At 44.9% G+C, this 20,200-nt stretch overlaps 1 protein-coding gene across 1 annotated transcript in view; it reads right to left on the bottom strand.

Annotated features, from left to right (window-relative positions):
• CLNK (cytokine dependent hematopoietic cell linker) overlaps nucleotides 1–20,200 on the bottom strand; it is a 106,982-nt gene that overhangs the window by 30,801 nt on the left and 55,981 nt on the right. Inside the window, exons 5-8 of the mRNA XM_084864389.1 lie at nucleotides 14,220–14,257; nucleotides 11,780–11,921; nucleotides 9,548–9,645; nucleotides 5,432–5,477 (exon numbers count right to left, since the gene is read on the bottom strand). Of these exons, the coding sequence (XP_084720515.1) occupies nucleotides 5,432–5,477; nucleotides 9,548–9,645; nucleotides 11,780–11,921; nucleotides 14,220–14,257 (324 nt within the window). The remainder of the gene's footprint in view (nucleotides 1–5,431; nucleotides 5,478–9,547; nucleotides 9,646–11,779; nucleotides 11,922–14,219; nucleotides 14,258–20,200) is intronic.

Here is a 20,200-nt window from a genome sequence, read left to right as displayed (position 1 = left end):
TCAACCATTTTTATCTCATGACACACATAAACTAATTACTATAATTCTCGGTATACCAAAATATATATGTTTTGCTGATCTGTCCAAGAAAGTACACTTTTGAGTCATTCACACTGGTTGGCAATTGTTGTGTTGGCTGTTATCATTTTTTAATTTGACAATCTAAGGGAAAAGAAGTCAGATACAGCACGTTTTAAAAATCTTTGTGGCATACAGGTTGAAAATTGCTGGCTTGGAGAATTGAAATCCAACAAACTAAGAGTTAGAGATGAACGTCAGGGAATGCATGAATAAGAAAACTGGATCACATAGGAAGCAACGTGTCATGATGTCATATAGCTTGAAGATAACCCAGATGAAATCCAACCAGTTTTTTTTTTTGGGGGGTGGGGTGGGGTGGGGGAGTCTTGTTTCATAAAGTGATAATGCCTCAGGTGTTTGGGCTAATGGAAGAGGATATGATTGGAGTTGAATTTTTTGAATTTGAATCTTAATTCTGCTACTTACTATGGGCAGAATCATAGCAGGTGCTCAATAAATACGCATGAAGTCAACAAATGGATTGAGGAAAGGCTGAATTTTCACATGGGGAAAAGTGAGGAATGTTACACTTCATGGGAATTCGTGGGGGAATAAATGATTTCAGAACTTCCAATCCACGGCTTTTCTTGGATACCCACTGTTACTAGGATTATTGTGTAATGGAAAAATTATGTGCTTCCCGGTGAAGTACATATTCTCAAGCTCTAAAAAGTTTTATGTCTATCACACAGGAAGACCCAAATATTTCTTCTTCTAGGTCTTTCCCATCGTGAAATGGAATAAAGCAGTTTCACAGGAACACGGCTGCATGATCGCCATCTGGCGGCCACAAGTGCAACTAGCACCCTCCGACCTGGGTCTCCAGTCTGAGATAAGACAGATCTCTTTTCAGCTGCAGAGTTGACAGCTTCTTGGCGGTAATGTAGTGAGGTGAGCACTGCATGGCTATGCGATTCGTTGGTCCCTGTCTGACCTCTATAACTTTTTGGGGTGAAACCATGAAGAATGTTTCAGCTTCACAGAGGTCTGTGAAGTTAAAGCAAAACCTCCTGGAGAAGAAGAAAGTATCACCAGACGTTTTTGTGGTGTGTCCCAGTAGCTTGTAACAATTTATAAGAGTTGGTTTTTCCATTTTCAGGAGTTTTGCAATGCAGTAATTAAACACAGCCATACTTTAAAAATCCTATATAATAAAAGCCTAATATGCTAAGTGTCCGGTCATTCGGTGACTGGTCGACTGTTCAACCAATCAAAGTGTAATATGCTAATGATATGCTAAGGCCACTCAACCATTTGCTATGACACACACTGACCACCAGGGGGCAGACGCTCCGACTGGTAGGTTAGCTTATCACCTTTAAAACACACAAATATCTTATGATGTAGTGCTATTTTTTTCATTTTATAGACACCTGACCTTGGAGATGGAAGATACTTGTAGATTCCATGTTTGGAAAGCATTATCACTGGGGTTTGAACCCAAGGCGCCTTGTCCCCAATTCCAACATTCACATAACCACATCTTAGCTGCTCCTGAGCATCAGAAATAGTACTTGATGCCTCCTGAAGTTACCGTCTCACACTTCATTCCAATGTCCCTTGTTCTGTGAAGCCTTCCTGAGTTCCCACAATACTTAACAGAGAACTTGCCATACTTGGGCTCCTTGTGGCCCTGGCACGAAGCAATTTTAAACAAAGTGACCTTCTCCCCTGGTCATTATCACAGAGGACTGCAGCTGCCTGTTTTTTAAAGTCTCCCACTTGTGGCTACTTTATATGTCTCTGTCGGACAAAACACATTTGCTCTGTCAAGCAGTTATCAGACGTCTTTCCTTTTCTCTGAGCCTTACTTTCTTTAAAAAAAATATTTTATTGACGATCCACAGAGAAGAAGGGAGAGGGATAGAGAGTTAGAAATATTGATGAAAGAGAAACATTGATCAGCTGCCTCCTGTACACCCCCTACTGCGGATATTCCTGTAACCAAGGTACATGCCGTTGACCGGAATCAAACCTGGGACCCTTCAGTCCACAGGCCAACGCTCTATCCACTGAGCCAAACCGGTTAGGGCTGAGCCTTACTTTCAGTGGTGATGAAAGAAAGGCTCATCCCTAACTGCCCTGTTGTCTCAATGATTTTTTTTTTAATTTTTAAAAATTTGTAACGTTCACTTTGAACTGAATATTGTATTAATGCCTCTGTTGCTTTTGAGCCAGGGGTTGTGTCTGAAATAAATTTAAATCTGTTAAGGATATAATATATAGGATGTTAACGTGCATCATTTTTATGATATTTTGTGTTGCAGTGTTCCGCCACTAGGCGGCAGCACCATCTATCAATTCTTCACAAGGTGGATGAGTAGGCTATTGGTTAGGAAATAGAGGAGAGGGGCTTTGCAGAATAAATTTTAGATACTAGCATCAACAGTGGAACTCTGGGGTCATTGCCATCGTTGTCAAAACACTGGGTTCTGGTCTGGGTTGTGAAACTTGCTTGGTGACCTTGAACAAGCCACTTTTCCCCGCCAGACCCCTTTGTATAACACGAGGGAGTTGAACCCGATTAAAATCAACGTCGTCATCTCTGATTCTGATTCCTTTGGCATCTCAATCTGTTTGAAAGCCAACCAGTAGACAGGTCTTCCGATGGCATCATGTAGAATTCTATTTTGTTTCTTTTCAAACAAGTTCATGTTTCCTTATTTGCATGTCCAGTCGGCTCTGTGTAATTCTCTTTCTTTTCTTGTGTAGTTTATTGTAGTTTGTTATAAATTATTTCTTGTGTAGGGTATGCTTGTCACTTCAAAGGAAATTGGTTTAGAGTTTGTGTTTCGTTTACTAGTGCACCCAAGGCAAAGAGAGAGTCATTTTCGCCTCCTTTATTCTCAGCGTTAGGAAGCTCAGCCACACCACATTAAAATATTACAGCCATCCCCATTTGAAAAGATGATTTCCTCTGAATCTGTGGTTAATGCTAATGGTTCATCACAGGCAACTTAGACTATATAGATGTACTTTGCCTTCAAGTAAAACTTTTATCCATTTTCAGGAATGAAAATAAAGTCAAGCTTCAGGGAAGATAAGTTCTTAAAATCTGACGGCTTCCAGATAATGTCAGAAGATGATTGTAAGAAAAATGACACAAAATGTACATTAACATAAATCTATAACTGCTCAACTTGATGAAAAATATCACCATAAAATCCTGCCATTACTGAACCACCCGGTATGTTTTTTTTTGAGAGAAAGAATAAATTATCTGAGAATGTGTTTGCATCAGAAACACAGAAGTTTGTAATAAACACATAAATCATTGAAGCATTTTCTAGCAAAATGCCTAATCTTAAAAACAGGGGCATTCATATCAATTCTCCTTCTTCTAGCTTCCTCCTCTGTGTAGTACCTTCAAGCTCTGGGCAGTAATGGAGAACCATCAATTATGGGCGTGTGGGAGGATGTAAAGAAAATAATTCCTACTGAAGTTTTCCACACCACCTCCTCCACTCCCTACAAGCCCAAACTTCTGTATGCCTGGCTTTCACTGAGGTCCTCTCTGTAGTTTTGGCCTCCGTTGACACTGGCATCTGTTTTAAAAAAAACAGTCCTATTTTTGTAGCCCTGGTACCCATATTCCAGCCAACATCCCCTGTAAAATTGACAGCACTAACTTATCTCTGAAAGGTATGTCCTTATTGCTCTCCCTGAAGACTTGGCTTGCTTTCTGTGTTATGGACAATTAATATCCATAAAGCAACATGATCCCCTTTTTTGCTTAGACTACCAGGAAGCTCAGAGGCCAATTAATATCTTCATCTTAATACAGCGTAGTGATGTGTGCCTGTGGATCCCGAATTTTATCTTTGTCATACGGGTCACCAAGACTTTTTCTACGATTTTTATTTTCATTTTCTTCTATTTTATTAAGCACATTTTTGTTAATGACTCCAATGTCTTTGTGTGAAGAGGCAAAGTATAGATAAAGAAATGAAAGGATAATTGTGATACTCTGATTTATAATAAGAAATATATATTTGGTCTTGGTCCCTGTGTTTGGCACAGAGCTCCCAAATACTTTAGAATTTCCTAAGTGGTGAGAACTGTATAGGCGTCTTTTTTTATGTTAATGAGGCAAGTTTTAGGCCACACCTAAAGGTGGGAGCTGTTGCCTGTGGAGCCATTCATGGAATCGAGGGGCTGGAACTTTCAGTCTAACTGGAAGCTGGGAAGGGGAGGGGGCTGGAGATGGGGTTCGGTCACCAATGGCCACTAAGCTAATTACTCTTATCCGTGTAATGAAGCTTCCGGGTTGGTGGACACCTGGAGATTCAGGAAGCATGGAATCTCCTCTCCCTCCCCTCATGCCTTGCCCTGCACATCTTTTCCATCTGGCGTTTCCTTTGGGAAGCCCCAGGACATAAGAGGGAGGCCAGGCATATGTTTCCTTGGCTTCCACCTTGTGCACTTGGGCTGGTGGTGTCCCTTAACCAGTGGTCACTGCTCCTCTGAAGGCATGTGCCCCTTCTGGTCTTCAGCCACTGTCCCCTCATTGTTCTGGGCCTGGGGAGTGGTGCCAGTGGCCACTGCTTTAGCCCTAGTTCTGGCACCATCTCTGGTTCTTCCCCTATACCCACACCCCTCAGCAAACTGCTCCTAGCAAATAAACTACCTGACATTATCCTAATTTGGGCATGCCATTTCTGTTAGGACCCTAACTTTCCCATTAGAGAAAGTGTGGGATTAGTAATATGTTCTAAAACAAAGCAATAGACACATAAAAGGTGACCTTTATATGTTTCAGTTATTGGGAAATATAAATCATGGGACTGTCATATTTTCCACTTGGGCACTGTGAGAGAGGATGGGGACATAGGGGAAAATAATGAGAGAAATTATGGTGGATACAATCCTATTACGTTACTTTGTCCTCTATTTGTGCTTTGAGCACCACTGACATTGATTAGTTCCCCTCTGCCTCCTACCTGTATCTTCATCTCCAAATTGAGCTGTTTTGCCTAAAGCTTTAATATCTGTTTTTATATCAATTAATCAACATTTTAAAATTAAGTTTCTATCTTATGATTTTATTGGGGGTATGCTTAGAAAAACAACTTAGAAGTTAAATGAAATCCATACGTTTTAAAATGATTTCTTTCTGAAATTGCACAACCCAGATTATGAGTTTTCACAATCGATTACTTCATCAATAAAATAAGGTGATAAAAAGGCACAAGATGTATGAGAATCTTTGAAAAAGTAGATATTTCATGAAGGATGAAAGTTCAATAGAGCTCCCTGATTTAAAAAAATCTGTGGCCACAAACAAAAATACAAAAAGATTTTGGAAGCAAAGAAATCTACTTCCCTGTCAAACGTTGTGACTTGACTTTACCTTTAGCATGTTGGCTCCTGATGTCCTTGGTAGTAGGTTTGTCCACCTGTAGAAGACAATAGGGCACCATTATCTCTTACATTGTGACTATGATATCTTATAATGTCCTACTAATTGTGACTATACCATATAATGTCACTACACTTTCTGGTTAGAGTCCCAAGGATAAAGGCATAGGTCTCTGGACTCACTGTTCTTGGAGATCACCATGTGTGTATGGTTGGCAGGCAGTCAATACATGTCAGTAGTTGTCCCCCTGTGCCAGTGAAGAGTGTAGTGGCCTTGAATGGTATCTACACTAGTAAAAGAGAAAGATGCAAATTGACCATACCTTCATGACACCCACCAGCCAACCAGGAGTGAGCATGCAAATTAACCCAACAAAGATGACAGGTTAATTTGCATATGCAGGCTCTGAGAGAGGCCGGGGGCAGGATGCTTGCATCATCACCATGGTGATGATTCAGGTGTTCCACACTGTCCCAGTAGCTCTGGGCTGCTGGGCAGCATGGGAAGGCAGAAAGGTGGCTCTGCCCAGAGTGAAGGCGATGCTAGCAGCCAGGAGAAGGAAGGCCCATTCTTGCACAAATCTTCATGCATTGGGCCTCTAGTTTGTCATAAAAATACTTGAATTTGAGATCCAAGTCTGTCTCTAATTGCTGTGAACCTTTGGAAAGGTATTCAGCATGTTATGAGCCTTAGATTTTTCAATTTTATAATAGTGACAATACTTAGTCAATTCATATCATTGAGCTATTATGAAGACCAACCTACAGGATCAAGGACACTGAAAGTAATTGAGCAGGCAGATCAGCATGTGGCCTCTTTTGACTGCGTGAGTTGGGATTTCACCTCCATCACTATGTGCTAGCTATAAAATGTAACAACTCACTGAACCTTCTGTGCCTCAGTTTCCTTATCTGTGAAATGGAGGCAACAAAAGTACTGATACCTCTGAAGAGAGGGAGGATTACATGTGACACATCACACAAAGTGCCTCGAGAAGGGAGTGGGTTGGCACCATGTAAGTGTAATAATTGTTAGTTGTCATTATTAATATCATGAAAGACATTAATGAACTACTAAGAGCTGTACAATTGCTAGACCTGAGGGTGAAGAAGATGACAAATACATCATAATAGGGCCCAGTGCCTTTGAAAGCCTTTAAGCCTGTCAATATTGGGGTCTCTGATGATTACTTTTGTGTTAACTTGACAGGGCCTCAGTTATTTGGTTAGCTGTTACTTCTGGGTGTGTCTGTGAGGCTGTTGGCAGAGGAGATGAGCATTTGAATCAAATCAGTAGACTGAATAAAGCAGAGGGCACTTCCAGTGCAGGTGGGCCTCCGCCAGTTTAGGGGCTGGATAGAATGAAGAGCCAGAGGAAAGGATAATTTGATCTTGGCTTGGCTGGGACACTGGTTTCCTCCTGCCCTCAGCTGGGATTGACACCATTAACTCTCTCGGTTCTCAGACCTTTAGACTCAGATGGCAACTTCCACCACTGGCTGTCCTGGGTCTCTCTCCAGTGTGCAGATGGCAGAGCTTGGAGTTAGCCTCCATAGTCGCTATTTTATTTAGATGTGTATGTGTATGTGTATGTGTATGTCTCTCTCTCTCTCTCTCTCTCTCTCTCTCTCTCTCTATCTGCCCTATGTTTCTAGACAACCCTGATTAACACAGGGTCTTAGTGTTCCTCTTTATTGGCATCAAGTTGAGGTGGCCAAGGTAGATGGGAAGGAGGGGTCATTGGTTCCCTGTGACCTCTTATCTTGGATGTTCAATGCCCACCTCTGCCCTCTGTGGAACATTGAACTGCCATATTTATGCTTGAAAAGGGCATGGCTCTTCAGGTGGCCAGCCTATTTGGGAGTTGAGCATGGTTTGAGTTTTGTTGTTGCTATGGCTTCTTTCATTGCACCATCAGCTTCTAATTCCTCCAAGGTTACCCTGTGGAGACTGGGGTGCTGGAGGCTTATTTCAGTGTTCTTCTTGCACCCTTAGCTTGCTGCCTTCCCTGTGTTCTGTATGTACTAGCCTAATAGTCATGAGATCTTGAGCTGAGCTATAAAGGCTCAGAGAGGGTAACTGGCCCAAACCGATAGAGCTCAAAAAGTCGGAGCTGTTAACAGGGATTATAATGCTCACCTTGCAAAGTTATTTTGAAGATTAAATGTCACTATTCATTCCAACCTCTACTCAGAAAGACCTTCCATAACTCTCCATACTTGTCTTTAATTATATTTATTTTTTTAAAATACATTTTCATTGCTTTCAGAGAGCAATGGAAAGGGAGAGAAAGATAGAAATATTAATGATGAAAGAGTCATTGATCAGCTGCCTCCTGCACACCCCACACTGGGGACTGAGCCCACAAGCCGGGCATGTGCCCTGATGGGGCATCAAATCCTGACCTCCTGGTTCATAGGTCAATGCTCAACCACTGAGCCACACTGGCTGGGTTTTAATTATTTTTTTAAAGCACTTACCACTTGACGTATTGTTTGACGGTCTAGTGCTTATTCATTTATGAATGAACTCCTCCACTAGCATGTAAATTTCATGAGCACAGCGACTCACACACCAGAGCCTATAATTGTGTCTGGTACATGGCAGGCACTGAACACATATTTCTTGAGTGAATTTGTGGAGCGAATGATTACAGTGTTGAGCATGGTGCCTGTGTGAAGAGGAAGTGTTCAGTATTTTACCCCTCATCTTGCTCTCCCAGTCTCTCCCGGATGTGTTCTGTGTAAATGACATGGTAAAGTTTATGATTTCCTTTTCTTGTCAATATTAACAGAAGCCCTCAAGTGAAATAGATGAAGAATGTGAAAAAAATAATGCACAAGGAAGAATGTGCTATATTCAAAAGCATGTTCACACTCACCAATAAATGTGACACAATAATAATAAAAAAAAATCAGTGAAATCACTTGAAGATAATTACAAAGTAATAGCCAATCTTGGTTCTATGAGGTGGCCGTTCCCATATAGAGCTGCTGGGTAGGTAAATTAAATACATTTTGAAATAAGAAATTTTACAATAGGTACCAAAAGCTTTTAAAATGTTTCCCCTCCATGGAAAAGAAAATAATTAAAAATTCTATAATTGGGTATATCTATAAAGATTATGCTTATTAATGTTCATCACATGGGCAGTCTTATATAATAAAAGCCTAACATGCTAAGTGTCCCATTGTTTGTTTGACTGTTCGACCTGTAGTTAGCTTGCTGCTGGGGTCTGGCCGATCGGGACCAAGCTAGATGGGCCCAGTACATTTGAAGCCCTCCCTCAGTTCCTCCCTGGCTGGCCAGCCCCGATTGGCCCTGATCAAGACTGGTTAAAACAAGATGGGCTGGACACACCCTGGAGCCCTCCTGCAGTCCCTCCCAAACCCTGATTGTGCACCAGTGGGGTCCCTCAGCCTGGCCTGCAACCCTCTTTGCAATCCAGGACCCCTCTGGGGATGTTGGAAAGCCTGTTTCAGCTTGATCCCTGCAGGCCAGAATATAAGGTAAAAATAAGGAAATCATGTGTATATTATACAATAAGAACTCCCTTGCATAAAATGTCTGCATAGAAAATACTGATAGGAAATCACACATTAGTACTGAGAGCCCCTGCCACCCCAGGGGTGATTAATTTGTATTTTATGCATTAAGAAAATGAAACATTAGCAAAAGTGTTATTAAAAACAATGCTCTATATATGTGCTTAGAACATTTGCATTTACAAAATATTTTCACCAGATTTTCTTTGTAGTTTCTAAACAGCCTTTGAAGTAAGCATGGCAGGGATTTTTATTTCTGTGTTTGGCCAAGAATCTGGGCAAAATGGTATATTATTACCTAAACGATCCCAGTTCAAATTCTGCTTCTGGGAATGGGGTGAACTTTGGAGAATGCATGTGGAAGCCTGCTGCCTGGCTCACAGAATATCCTCAGCAAGTGTCGTCTCTCCTCCCTCCCACGGGACCACGGTCCCACCAGTCACAGGAGCCTGACCAGCTCATTCCTCACAAGATGCCTCGGGAATGAGAGATGAGCTCCTGGCTGCTAGGAGGTGCCCCACACGTGTTTGGTTCACGTGGTCACACAGTTGACCTTTACTCACTTCTTCCTGTGTGGTCCAGGTTTGCCCCTCGTCAGGGATAGAAACCTTGTCACCTAAGGAAAGGGGAGTGTCCACCACACCCCTGAAATAGCGTGTATCTGTGAAAAGAGTAAAAATTAGTCATCCGTTCAGCACAATTTATAAAACTTTTGTGGGTCTGTGAACTCATTGAGTCACCAGAACAAAAGCGTGAGGCAAACAATTGCACTCCCACTTCACAGACGAAGGAGACGGAGGCAGGGAGAGGAGAAATTCCTCTGCTTGGTCCGTACATGTAAACACCAAAGTCTGGACTAGAACACCCTCATTCTTACCTCCTGGGAATTCTTCTTATCCTTTCAGGCTTGGGCTGTATCACACCCTTTGAAGATCTTTCTAGACCCCATGCTTTCCTTCTAATTTATACACTTAACATATTCTATCGGATTTATCTGTTGATCTCTTTCTGCCACTAGATTGTGACCTCCCTGAGTACATGGATTATGCTTTATCTTTGTACCCTTTCGTCAGTCCCAACATGGTAACTGTCATGCAATAGGTACTCAGTAAAATGCTTGTTGAGAGAGTGAACCAAGGAATAGCATCCTTATTTACAAGGTGATTCTCTTCAAAAGAACTTCCTGTAGAATCCTTTCAGTAGGTCTGGCCCTCAGACATCCCAACTCATCCTCGTTCTCTCCCAAAAGTGTGCCACACCGAAGGTTCAGAGAACTCTCTGGAGCTGTCCAGTGTGCCCCAGTTAGAGAGAGGCAACTTGGGTGTGAAGTTAGGCCTTCCCCACTCTGAGGAAGTTGGGCTTTACTGCCATGCTCTGGTGCTGCTCCTAGGCAGGCTACCTGCCAAATGGATCTGCCCAGTGAAAATTCTTCCTGTCATTCTCTGCCCACCCCTCCATGCAGGCATCTCTGGCTGCCCACCCCCTGCCATGCTCCCCAGTGGCTCCAGGGCTCAGGAAGAGTGCTATCCTATATAATAAAAGAGAAATATGTAAATTGACCATACCTCGACTATACTCACCAGCCAATCAGGAGTGAGTATGCAAATTTACCCAACAGAAATATCAGGTTAATTTGCATACATATGCACCAGGCAAAGAGCAGAATGGGAGAGCCAATGAAGCGTGGAGCAGCTTGAGGAAGAGCTGGTGAGCAGAGAGGACTTGGCAGAGCAGGAGGCCGTGAGGAAAAGCTGGTGGCTTGGAGGACTTGGCAGAGTGGGAGGCCAAGGGACAGAGACAGAGCAGGAAGGGAGCTTGGGTAGCACCAGGAATTCTGGGAATAGTAGTTCTGGTGGCAGGCCCAGGACCAGAAGCAGAAGCCCAGAGTTAGAGGAGCACCAGGAATGCTGGGAATTGTAGTTCTGGTGGGAGACAGATCACATAGACACTAGAGCAAAGTGAGACTGGAGCAAGTTACTGTTGCGGTGGGGGATGGAGGAAAAGCAAAGGTGAGAGACACAAGTAAAATCAGAGTGTCTAGGAAAAATTAAAGGGAAGATATCCTAAAACTTCCAGAAAATCTCCACCAATGAAGCAAAGGAAAAAAAGAAAAAGCCTTTATTATTGGGTTGGGTTCTCAGACAATTCGCTCATATTATTGCAAAGACAGACAGAAACTCCCGGAGTGGAGAGGGCTCCCCTGAGGGCTCCCAGATTGGAGAGGGTGCAGGTCGGGCTGAGGAACCCACCCCGTGCACAAATCTTCGTGCACTGGGCCCCTAGTGATGATAAAATCCAGTAGTTACAGCCCCGCCAGCTTGGCTCAGGGGTGAGCATTGACCTATGAACCCGGAGGTCACTGGTTTGATTCCCAGTCAGGAAACATGCCTGGGTTGCAGGCTTGATCCTCAGTTGGGAGTGTGCAGGAGGCTGCCCATTGGTGATTCTCTCTTATCATAGATGTTTCTATTTCTCTCTCCCTCTCTGAAATCAATAAAAATATATTATACTAAACCAACAACAACAAACAGAGCTCTGCTTCTGCCAAGTCCTCTCAGGGGAACTCCACATACATCCTACATGGCATCCTCCTCAGAACTCTCTGGAAGAAGTTCTATGATGATGACCCCCATTCAAACAGAGAAGAAGAGTCTGAGAGACTTGCTCAAGGTCCCACCTCTAGAAGGCCACGGAGGCAGGATTTGAACCCGCAATTACTCAATGCAGAGCCCACAGCTTTAACCTCTGTGTGACATCGTAGCGTGTGCATTTTCAGGTTTCAGACCGACCGTTACCTGCATATTCAGACTCCTTGATGGGCCGGGCGGGCAGGATTTTCATCCACTGCCAACCCTCTGCCACATGAACATTGGGGTCTTCATAGTCGTCATCCCCCTGGCCCTCTGCTTCATCCGGGTCTGCGGGGAAGCTCCTTTTCTGAGCAGGAGGGGACATTCGGATGAGTCGGGGAAGGTGCAGTGGTGATAAAGGTGTCAGGCTGCAGGGCTGGCGAGGGGAGCGGGATAGGTTCTCTGAGGTGGAAGCTAAGTGTCTGGGCTCTGGGGCAGGGACATTCCAGATTGGCAGCATTCTGGTGATGTCCCCCCAGTATTCCTATCCCTGTTATTCAGTCAAACAAACATCCGGGTGCTGCCGTGAGTCGGCCCTGCAGGTGTGATTAAGATGACACATGGGCTCTAGCAGGCTTGGCTCAGTGGCCAGAGTGTCAGGCTGTGGAGCGAAGGGTCCCAGGTTCCATTCTGGTCAGGGGCACATACCTCGGTTGGGTTGCAGGCTTCTCTCCAGGCTGGGCCCTGATCAGAGTGCATGCAGGAGGCAACCAATCGATGTGTTTCTCTCACATCGATGTTTCTCTCTGTCTACTCCTCTCTCTCTCCTACTCTCCCTAAATAAATCAATGGGAAAATATCCTCAAGTGATGATCCGCCCCCCCCCCCTCCAAAAAAAAAAAAAAGACTAATGGGCTGCCTTTGAAATAGAGAGGTCATCTTGGGTTCCTAAGCCCTTAAACACAGAAAGGGGATCTATTTGCAGGGGCCTTGATCTTATATTGAGGAACCAGGAGGTCAGGTTCCTCCCTGGCTCAGACACTCCATCTATAGATCAGAGCAGGCGAAGCTGCCCTATTTGGTTGTATCCAGCTGAGCCCAGTGCATGTAAAGGTTCTACTTTGCACCTGCCCACGACACGCTAGGTCCCTCCCCTCCCGTGGATGTGCTGAGTGTAGGCACAGCAGAGCGCCAGGGGGAAGCAGGCTTGCCGAGGTTTCCCAGGTGACGCGGGGAAGGGGAAAGCTGAGTGGGCTGTTCTCAGGAACCTCATGTAGAAGTGAGGTCTGGGCTGGAGCACAGGCATGCGGTTCCTTTGGGGGCTTGACAGTGAGCATTTGTGCAAGGGCGCCATTTATCCTCCACACTGTGTGGCCAGCACCTAGACAGCCACTGAGAGCAGCCGCTTTGGGGGAGTCCTGGACCTGCTGGGTGAACTGGGGAGGTGAGAGCAGAGTCCATCTCTGACCAGTTGCCTTCCTGGATTCATGGGGGCAGGGCATGTGGGGACATGGGGGGAGGGCTGGGGAGGAGTAGCCACCACCCCCTCCCCTGTTTGGGGAGAACCTGCCCTAGACCCCGAGAGTCTTGCCCACAGAACTGGATAGAAGTAGTCTAGTTTATATCTTTCTGGGAAGGGAGACAGAGTTTTGTTTTAATTATAAGAAGTTACATCTATTTTACCTATTAACCTATTATTATCTACTGTCCCATCACAGAGGTAAATTGTTTTTGACTGATTGACTGATTGTGTCTGTGTTCTGGAGTGAAGTTCCATAACTTTAAGTAGATTAAAAAAGTTTTTTTTTTTTAAACAAGAAAGAATCAATGATTTTATAGGCATATTCTATCTATCTATCTATCTATCTATCTATCTATCTATCTACCTACCTACCTTTGTATCCATTCATCCATCCATACATCCATACATCCATACATCCATCCATCTATCCGATATATTCCATCTATCATATACAGATATGGTGGATAGAACTATTTAAATAATACTGGTACACATATACAATTTAACAACAAAATTACTTATATTAACTATCTGAGTTATGTTATAAATTTCTCTAGTCATTAGAATTCTTTGCAAATGTTATTAATGGCTTCATATTGGGAATATAATATATTTAGCTATGCTTATATTACTGAATACTTAGCATGATTCCAATGTGCTGCCATTTAAGATATATCATTATAAAATATAAATGTGTTTAACTATTAATCCAAATTTTGGCTTAGTTTCTCAGTTTACATTCCCAACCATAGAATTATTGGGCCAAAGGAAATGGACACTTTTCTGTTGCCTGGTTAATATTATGAAATTGCTTTCCAGAATGTTCGTTCCACTTGAACATTTTGCCTCGAGTGGGAGGAAGTGCCTCCCGCATCACACACTTGCCAGCACTGTGCGTGTTGGTATTTTCAACTCAACCAGTCTTCGCAGTGGCCGTGAAAATTCATTTTCCTCTCCCTTTTATAGCTGAGAAACTGGCATACAGTTTTCTACCCAACAATGGAAATACAATTTTCCCTGCAAATAAATTATACATTTAACATTCTTTTCTCTTTGTTCTTAATCCACCGCGTGCCTTGGAAAAAGACAGTTATTTGGTAAATAGCAAAGACGGAGGAGGAGGAGAGGGAGGGGCTGACTTACGCAGTCCAGTGGAGTCTCGGGGATGGGCTGGCGCTGGCCTGCCAATGAAAACAGACCCAAGGTTAACGCGCCTGGGTTTTCCAGAAATCCCGTGCTTATTCCAATTAAGTTTTCTGGATGGTAATTGCTCCCAATGAAGTGCGTATTTCTGTCCTTCTCACTCTTTCTGCTGCTCTTGCAAAATGGGGGCGATGGGAAGGAAGAGAAGGAATCAAATCCAAACCAAGAGACATCCTCAGGGAAAGAGGCAGACACCCCGCCCCCATCGAGTGCCCCCAAACCGTGACTCAGCTCCCGGAGAGGCTGGTTTCCTCTCCCCTCTCCCCCGCCCCGAGGGCACACGGTACCTTTGCACTTCTCTGTCCACACCTCTGTCTCCTTAAACAGACTGTACCCCAGTATTTTGAGAGCGGGTCATATCTATTCATTCACCTATCTCAGTTCCAGGCAGAAGGCTCAATATGACCAGGTGACTTTTTTTTAAAAATTGATTTCGGAGAGAGGAAGAGAGAGGGAGAGAGGGATAGAAACATTAATGATGAGAGAGAATCCTTGATCGGCTGCCTCCTGCATACCTCCTACTGAGGACTAAGCCTGCAACCTGAGCATGTGCCTTGACCGGGAATTGAACCGTGACCTCCTGATTCTTGGGTCACTGCTCAACCACTGAGCCACACTGGCCAGGCGATCAGGTAAATTCTTGATAGGCGTTTGTTGAATGAATATTGTTCAGTGGAAGCTTGTCAGCACTCCACTCTCCCACCTGGGTTTGTGTTGTGAAGGTTGCCTGAAGGTCATGCAGGGCGCTCAGTGTTCTATGGCTGACATTTTACCAAAACCACCAAGGAAGGATGGTCACGTGGCCTACAGGTTTTTCTTCTTTTTCTTTTTCTTCCTTCCTCCTAGACTTAATTTCCCTAAATTGCACCCCAGTGTCATGCTGTCAGTCTGCATGAGGAACATTATAGGCAGGAAATGTTCTTATCACATCCCTTATATTAGCACATATGTGAGAAGTTCCCAGCATGTTTCTGCACCAGAAGCTGTGTGCTTCTTAGCAATTGGTTTGCTTTGATTTAATGGAAAACACCAATCCCAGGAGAGATTATATTTCCCCTCCTCCCTGGCTGCTAAGAACCTCAGGGCACATGTCTGGCTGTGTCCAGAGAGTGTGGTCTGGCATGTATTTCTACATCTGGGTCTGGCTTCATCGTTTTTTAAAATGTTCTTTTACCCTGAATTCTCTTGCCAAGCCAAAATTCAAAATTCAGAGCTGTGCATGTGTCCCCAGTCCCGTCTTCTGTGGGTGGGATGGGTAAATGAAGAAAAGTTTGGCTGGGTGGAAACAAAGCTTTCTGGAAGTTGCCTAGAACCTGTGTGTGTGTGTGTGTGTGTGTGTGTGTGTGGTGTTAGTCTAAAATAATCTCCAGGAGATCTGAGATAGGAGGGGCCGAATCCTGCCTGCTACCAGTGCCAGCGCCCCCTGGTGGTGGGACTAGCAGCTGTCACCACCCCGAGGCACTAATAATACCTTCTGTCCCTGCAGGATTACACCCCCTGTAGGTCCCTGGAAGAGAAACCCACAGGTTGCTCAGGCCCTTCCAGTTGCAATTTGTAGGGTCTCCTGAGTGGAGACCCATTGGCCACTCCACACTCTGGTTCCTGTCTTGGGGCTGGCCGGAGGCAGAGGGCCCTGAAGCCCTGAGGAACAATAGATGGACAGTGTTTGGAAAAAGACCTCCTTTGACCCGCATCGGATTGTGATGCGGACGAGCAGAAGCCTCTATTTTATTCAGACGACTAACATTTGCAGTTCATGCATGATGGATGGTAGCCTGCCCTGGTTAATCTGGTCTTTTCAGTTTCTCCGAAGGAACAAAGCAAGCCAATAAATATGTCATCACCGAGGGGTGCCTCCTCCCGCAGGCAGCGGTGAGATTCCAGGCTCCGAATTGCTCCCATGCATCGTTAAGCGCACGATAAAGGGACAGTCGGATGTGAGGGGTCGTGAGGGGTGCAGTGGATACACCCAGAACTGGGAAGCAGAGGGGACACTTCAGCTACCACCTGACATCCTCCCTCGCCGAGTGAGCTGGAGATTGAGCCTTCCTCTTGCCGGGCCCCAGTTCCCCATCGAACGGACACCCCCAAAGGCTCCCCAGCCTCTGAGCCTTCCCGGAGCTGAAGGACAGGTCGGCTCCTCAGAGAGCAGCGTTTTCTAACAAGATGAATGGAACTGCTTCTCACGCCGCTATCCGGGAAGAGTTATGCTCAGGTTCTGTCTGCGGAGGCCTATTCATCACCGGCGGACACCGGATGGCTCTCCTGTGAGGCCCCCGGGGAAGCGTCTACGCAGAAGGCAGCCCCGCGTGGACATGATTGTTAAGAGGGTCACGAAGATAAATGTATGTCCGGTAGAAGCACAGGGCTTTCCTGACTGACGGGCAGAGAGCAATTAGCCCTGGACGTGGACACCTCTTCTCACGCCCACGGAGGGATGACACAGGCGTCTGGCCAAAGCCCATCCAATTAGGAGGTCCCCTGACCTGACCATTTTCATCCCGGGGGCTTAAAAAAAAGGAAATAAGAAAAAGCGGGGCCCCAGCATGAACCGAGTGCATGCACCCACGCTCCCACGCTGACACGCACACTGCGGTGGGAGAACTCCCGACTTGGAAGCTCCAGCTCCCTCCCGTGGAAGATGGCTGTGAAGATGGATCCTCTCAGACGGTTTGCCCTTGTAAACGCCCCCGTGAACTTGAGCACCTGGAAGCGCGAGACTGGCACCTGTCTACGTCCCATTCACTACTCTTATAGGGACAGGGTAGCTGGCCGGGCCCCAAGTGCTATTGCCATGGTTATACTTGGGAAAAGTTCCCCAAGCAGAACCAACTTTCATTTTTATTTCTTCACAAGATTTCAGAGGGAGGGGATGGGGAGAGGAGAGGAGGGAGGGTCCAGGTTGCTTCCAACTCCAGACACTGCCAGCAGGACCTACTCAAATCGGTGGTGGGAAGCAAGAGGCCAGGGATCCAATCCATCACTGAGGACTCCATCCCAGAGAGCCTCTGCCACCCCCTCTTCCCCTTTCTTCTCGGCACTAGAACCCCCGAGGTCAGCTGGGCACGTGGCCACCTAGAGTAAGTACTTAGGACACATCCAAACTGTTCCGGTCCCAAACCCGGCCATGGATCCAGGTTTTGGTTGATGGAAGAGGTGGAAAGTCAACTCGAAACTTTCAGGAAAGGGAACGTGTTGCTTGCTGTTTATTCCCTCTTTTCCTCCGCTCTGTCGCTCCTGCTGTCCGGGTCACACTTTAGATGGTGGGACAAAATCCCATTTGAGGACACTTCAAGGGAGGAGGGAGGGGGACAGGAGGAGCGGGAGGTCTGAGGACCTGGAGGAGCGGGACTTCCCAAGAGCCTGGGACTGCTTACTACCTAGTCACGTCTCACATAAGAAACAACAAACATCATCATGGTGAAGCCTCATGGTTTCCTTTTAAAAGCATCGTGCAGCATTTCACGTTGTACCAGCTTTGCCCTTCACCAATAATGTAGCAGGGCCTCTGCTCCCAGGCACGAGCAGGGAAACTGAGTGAGGAACTCTGGGTTCCCATCCTGGCCGTGGCCCTTTGTGGCCATGGGAAACTGGGAAAGTGCATGAGCCTTGGCCAACTAGTACTGATTTGTAGATTGGGAATCAGATTCCACGGAGTGTATGAGGCATCTCAGGGTCGCGGACATGGCCCTGATGGCAGGTTAGGCCTAGGGGACCCTACAAGTGCATGATTTAATTGTGCACTGGGCCTCTAGTATATGTATAATATGACTGTTCTATATATCTAGTATAATATACATGCATGTACTGTATATATTTATATCTTTCATTTATCATTTATCTCTATCCATCTATTATCTATCTATTTATCTACCTATCTTTCCATCTACCAGATCCATCATTTAGCTCTTTTGGGCATTTCCGTTTTATTTACTGAAACACAGTCTCCTTATCTGGAGATTATGAATGTAAATGTTAAGCACAAACAGTCTAAACTCGCAGAAACAGCTACCTTTGTTGGTGAGTTGGGAGAACAGTATTAATGTTCTCACTGGGTGGCCCTTGGAAATCCAGTTCCCTTCTCTAGTTCTTAACCTCCTCACCTGTAAAGCATGGCCTTCGACTCTCCAACTTGCTGAGTCCTTGGGACATTTCACCTTTATTTTTTTAAAGAGCGCTTGTCCCCCAAACTGGTTCTCATATCAGTTAGATGCAGAACCACCGATTGCTTAAATGAGCAGGTAGATGAATGCAGGAGTGGTGAGAGGCCAGGCAGCTGCTTGTCATTCTCTGTCTTGGGAGACCCCCTGAAATTCAAATGAGATTTTCCAAGACAGTTGCTGTCCAGAGAATTAATGGCACTTCTTGGTGGGGACAATCTTGATTCTTTTTGCTTCTCACTGTGATTCTTAAAAAACCGCCCTAGATCTACCTGCATTGGAATTATCTTGTTAAAATGAAAGATTCCTGGTTTCAGTATAAACCCGCCAAAGCATAAACCATGGGGAGGGCTTGAGAACATGCACTTCTCAGTGTTGTGATTCTGATACACAAGGAATTTGGAAGAAGATCCTTAATCCTGGGGTTTAGCAATCTTGGGTGATGTGAAATCTTTGCCTGGGCTTACCAGAAATCTGTAAACACCTTTTTCCAGTAATTAAACTGTCAACTTTTGAATTTCTTCTTGTCCACCAGGCCTCTGCTAAATGGATGCAAGTGTTGCAAGATCCAGAAAGGGCCAGCAGGCGGCACCAGCTGCTCACATATCCCACACCTGCCTTCCCTTCCTCTAGTTCTAAAATCATTCAATGTTTTTTTTTTTAAAAGTGGAGAAACAACAACAACCAAAACAACCTTCCAGACTGCTTTCGTTAGGAAACTAAAAGCACAACAAAGCAAGTGTTTCTGGACAAAAGGAAATTTCTCCTCTCATTAATGGACTCAGCACGATCAGGGTGTTTACAGTGGATGGTGACTGAAGACAGAATGACCCACTTTCTAAGTAGGGCTATCTTCTCCCATTTCATTCTCCATTCAGGGACAGGAGAAAAGCTCAGTTTATTTTATGGAAACACATGGCACCGCTCTCTGTATATCAGCCTCACAGAGGTATTGGTATTGACAGAGTGTCATGTTTGAATACATGCCTGTCTTCTCCAGACCTGGAATCCTCTTCAATTTTGGGTAGTTTTTAGTACATAAAAATATATACTACTGTCCAGCCAGCCTGGCCGAGTGGTTGAACATTGACCTATGAACTAGGAGGTCAGGGTTCCATTCCCAGTCAGGGTACATGCCTGGGTTGTGGGCTCAGTCCCCAGTGTGTGTGTGTGTGTGTGTGTGTGTGTGTGTGTGTGTGTGTGAGGGGTTGGGGGAATGGGGATTGTGGGGGGTGGGTAGGAGGTAGCTGATCAATGATTCTCTCTCATCATTGATGTTTCTATCTCTCCTCCCTTCCTCTCTGAAGTCAATAAAATATATATTAAAATATATACTACTATAAAAAAATTAAGATACAAATAAGTAAAAAAAGAATGAAAATCACCATAATTCCTCATGCCAAGGCAATCATCCTAAACAATCATCCTAAAAATCCTAAACATTATAGTCTATGCATATATGGTCATGCTGCGTGCACACTCTTTTCCTGCCTGCTCTCTCATAGAACAGACATGTCAGGGAACCCCCTTCAGCAGCATCATTTTTAATGGCCACACAGCATTTTCTCATATGGATGCCCCACCATTATTTTTAACAAATTCCCCGGCAAAGAAAATCACAGACAATGTAAAAGCACCTGGGAATGTAATACGTGACCCTGTGACAAGTCATCTCTCACGTCCATCGCCAAGTGCATCCCAGTTGTACGGGTTCTGTTAGAGTAGAACAGACACCTGCAGTGGTTTGCCAGCGTGCGGAGG

This window comes from Pipistrellus hanaki (genome assembly GCF_964339955.1).
Source record: "Pipistrellus hanaki genome assembly, chromosome: 1".
In the NCBI taxonomy this organism is placed as follows: domain Eukaryota; kingdom Metazoa; phylum Chordata; class Mammalia; order Chiroptera; family Vespertilionidae; genus Pipistrellus; species Pipistrellus hanaki.
This window is presented reverse-complemented; position numbering and strand designations above follow the sequence as displayed.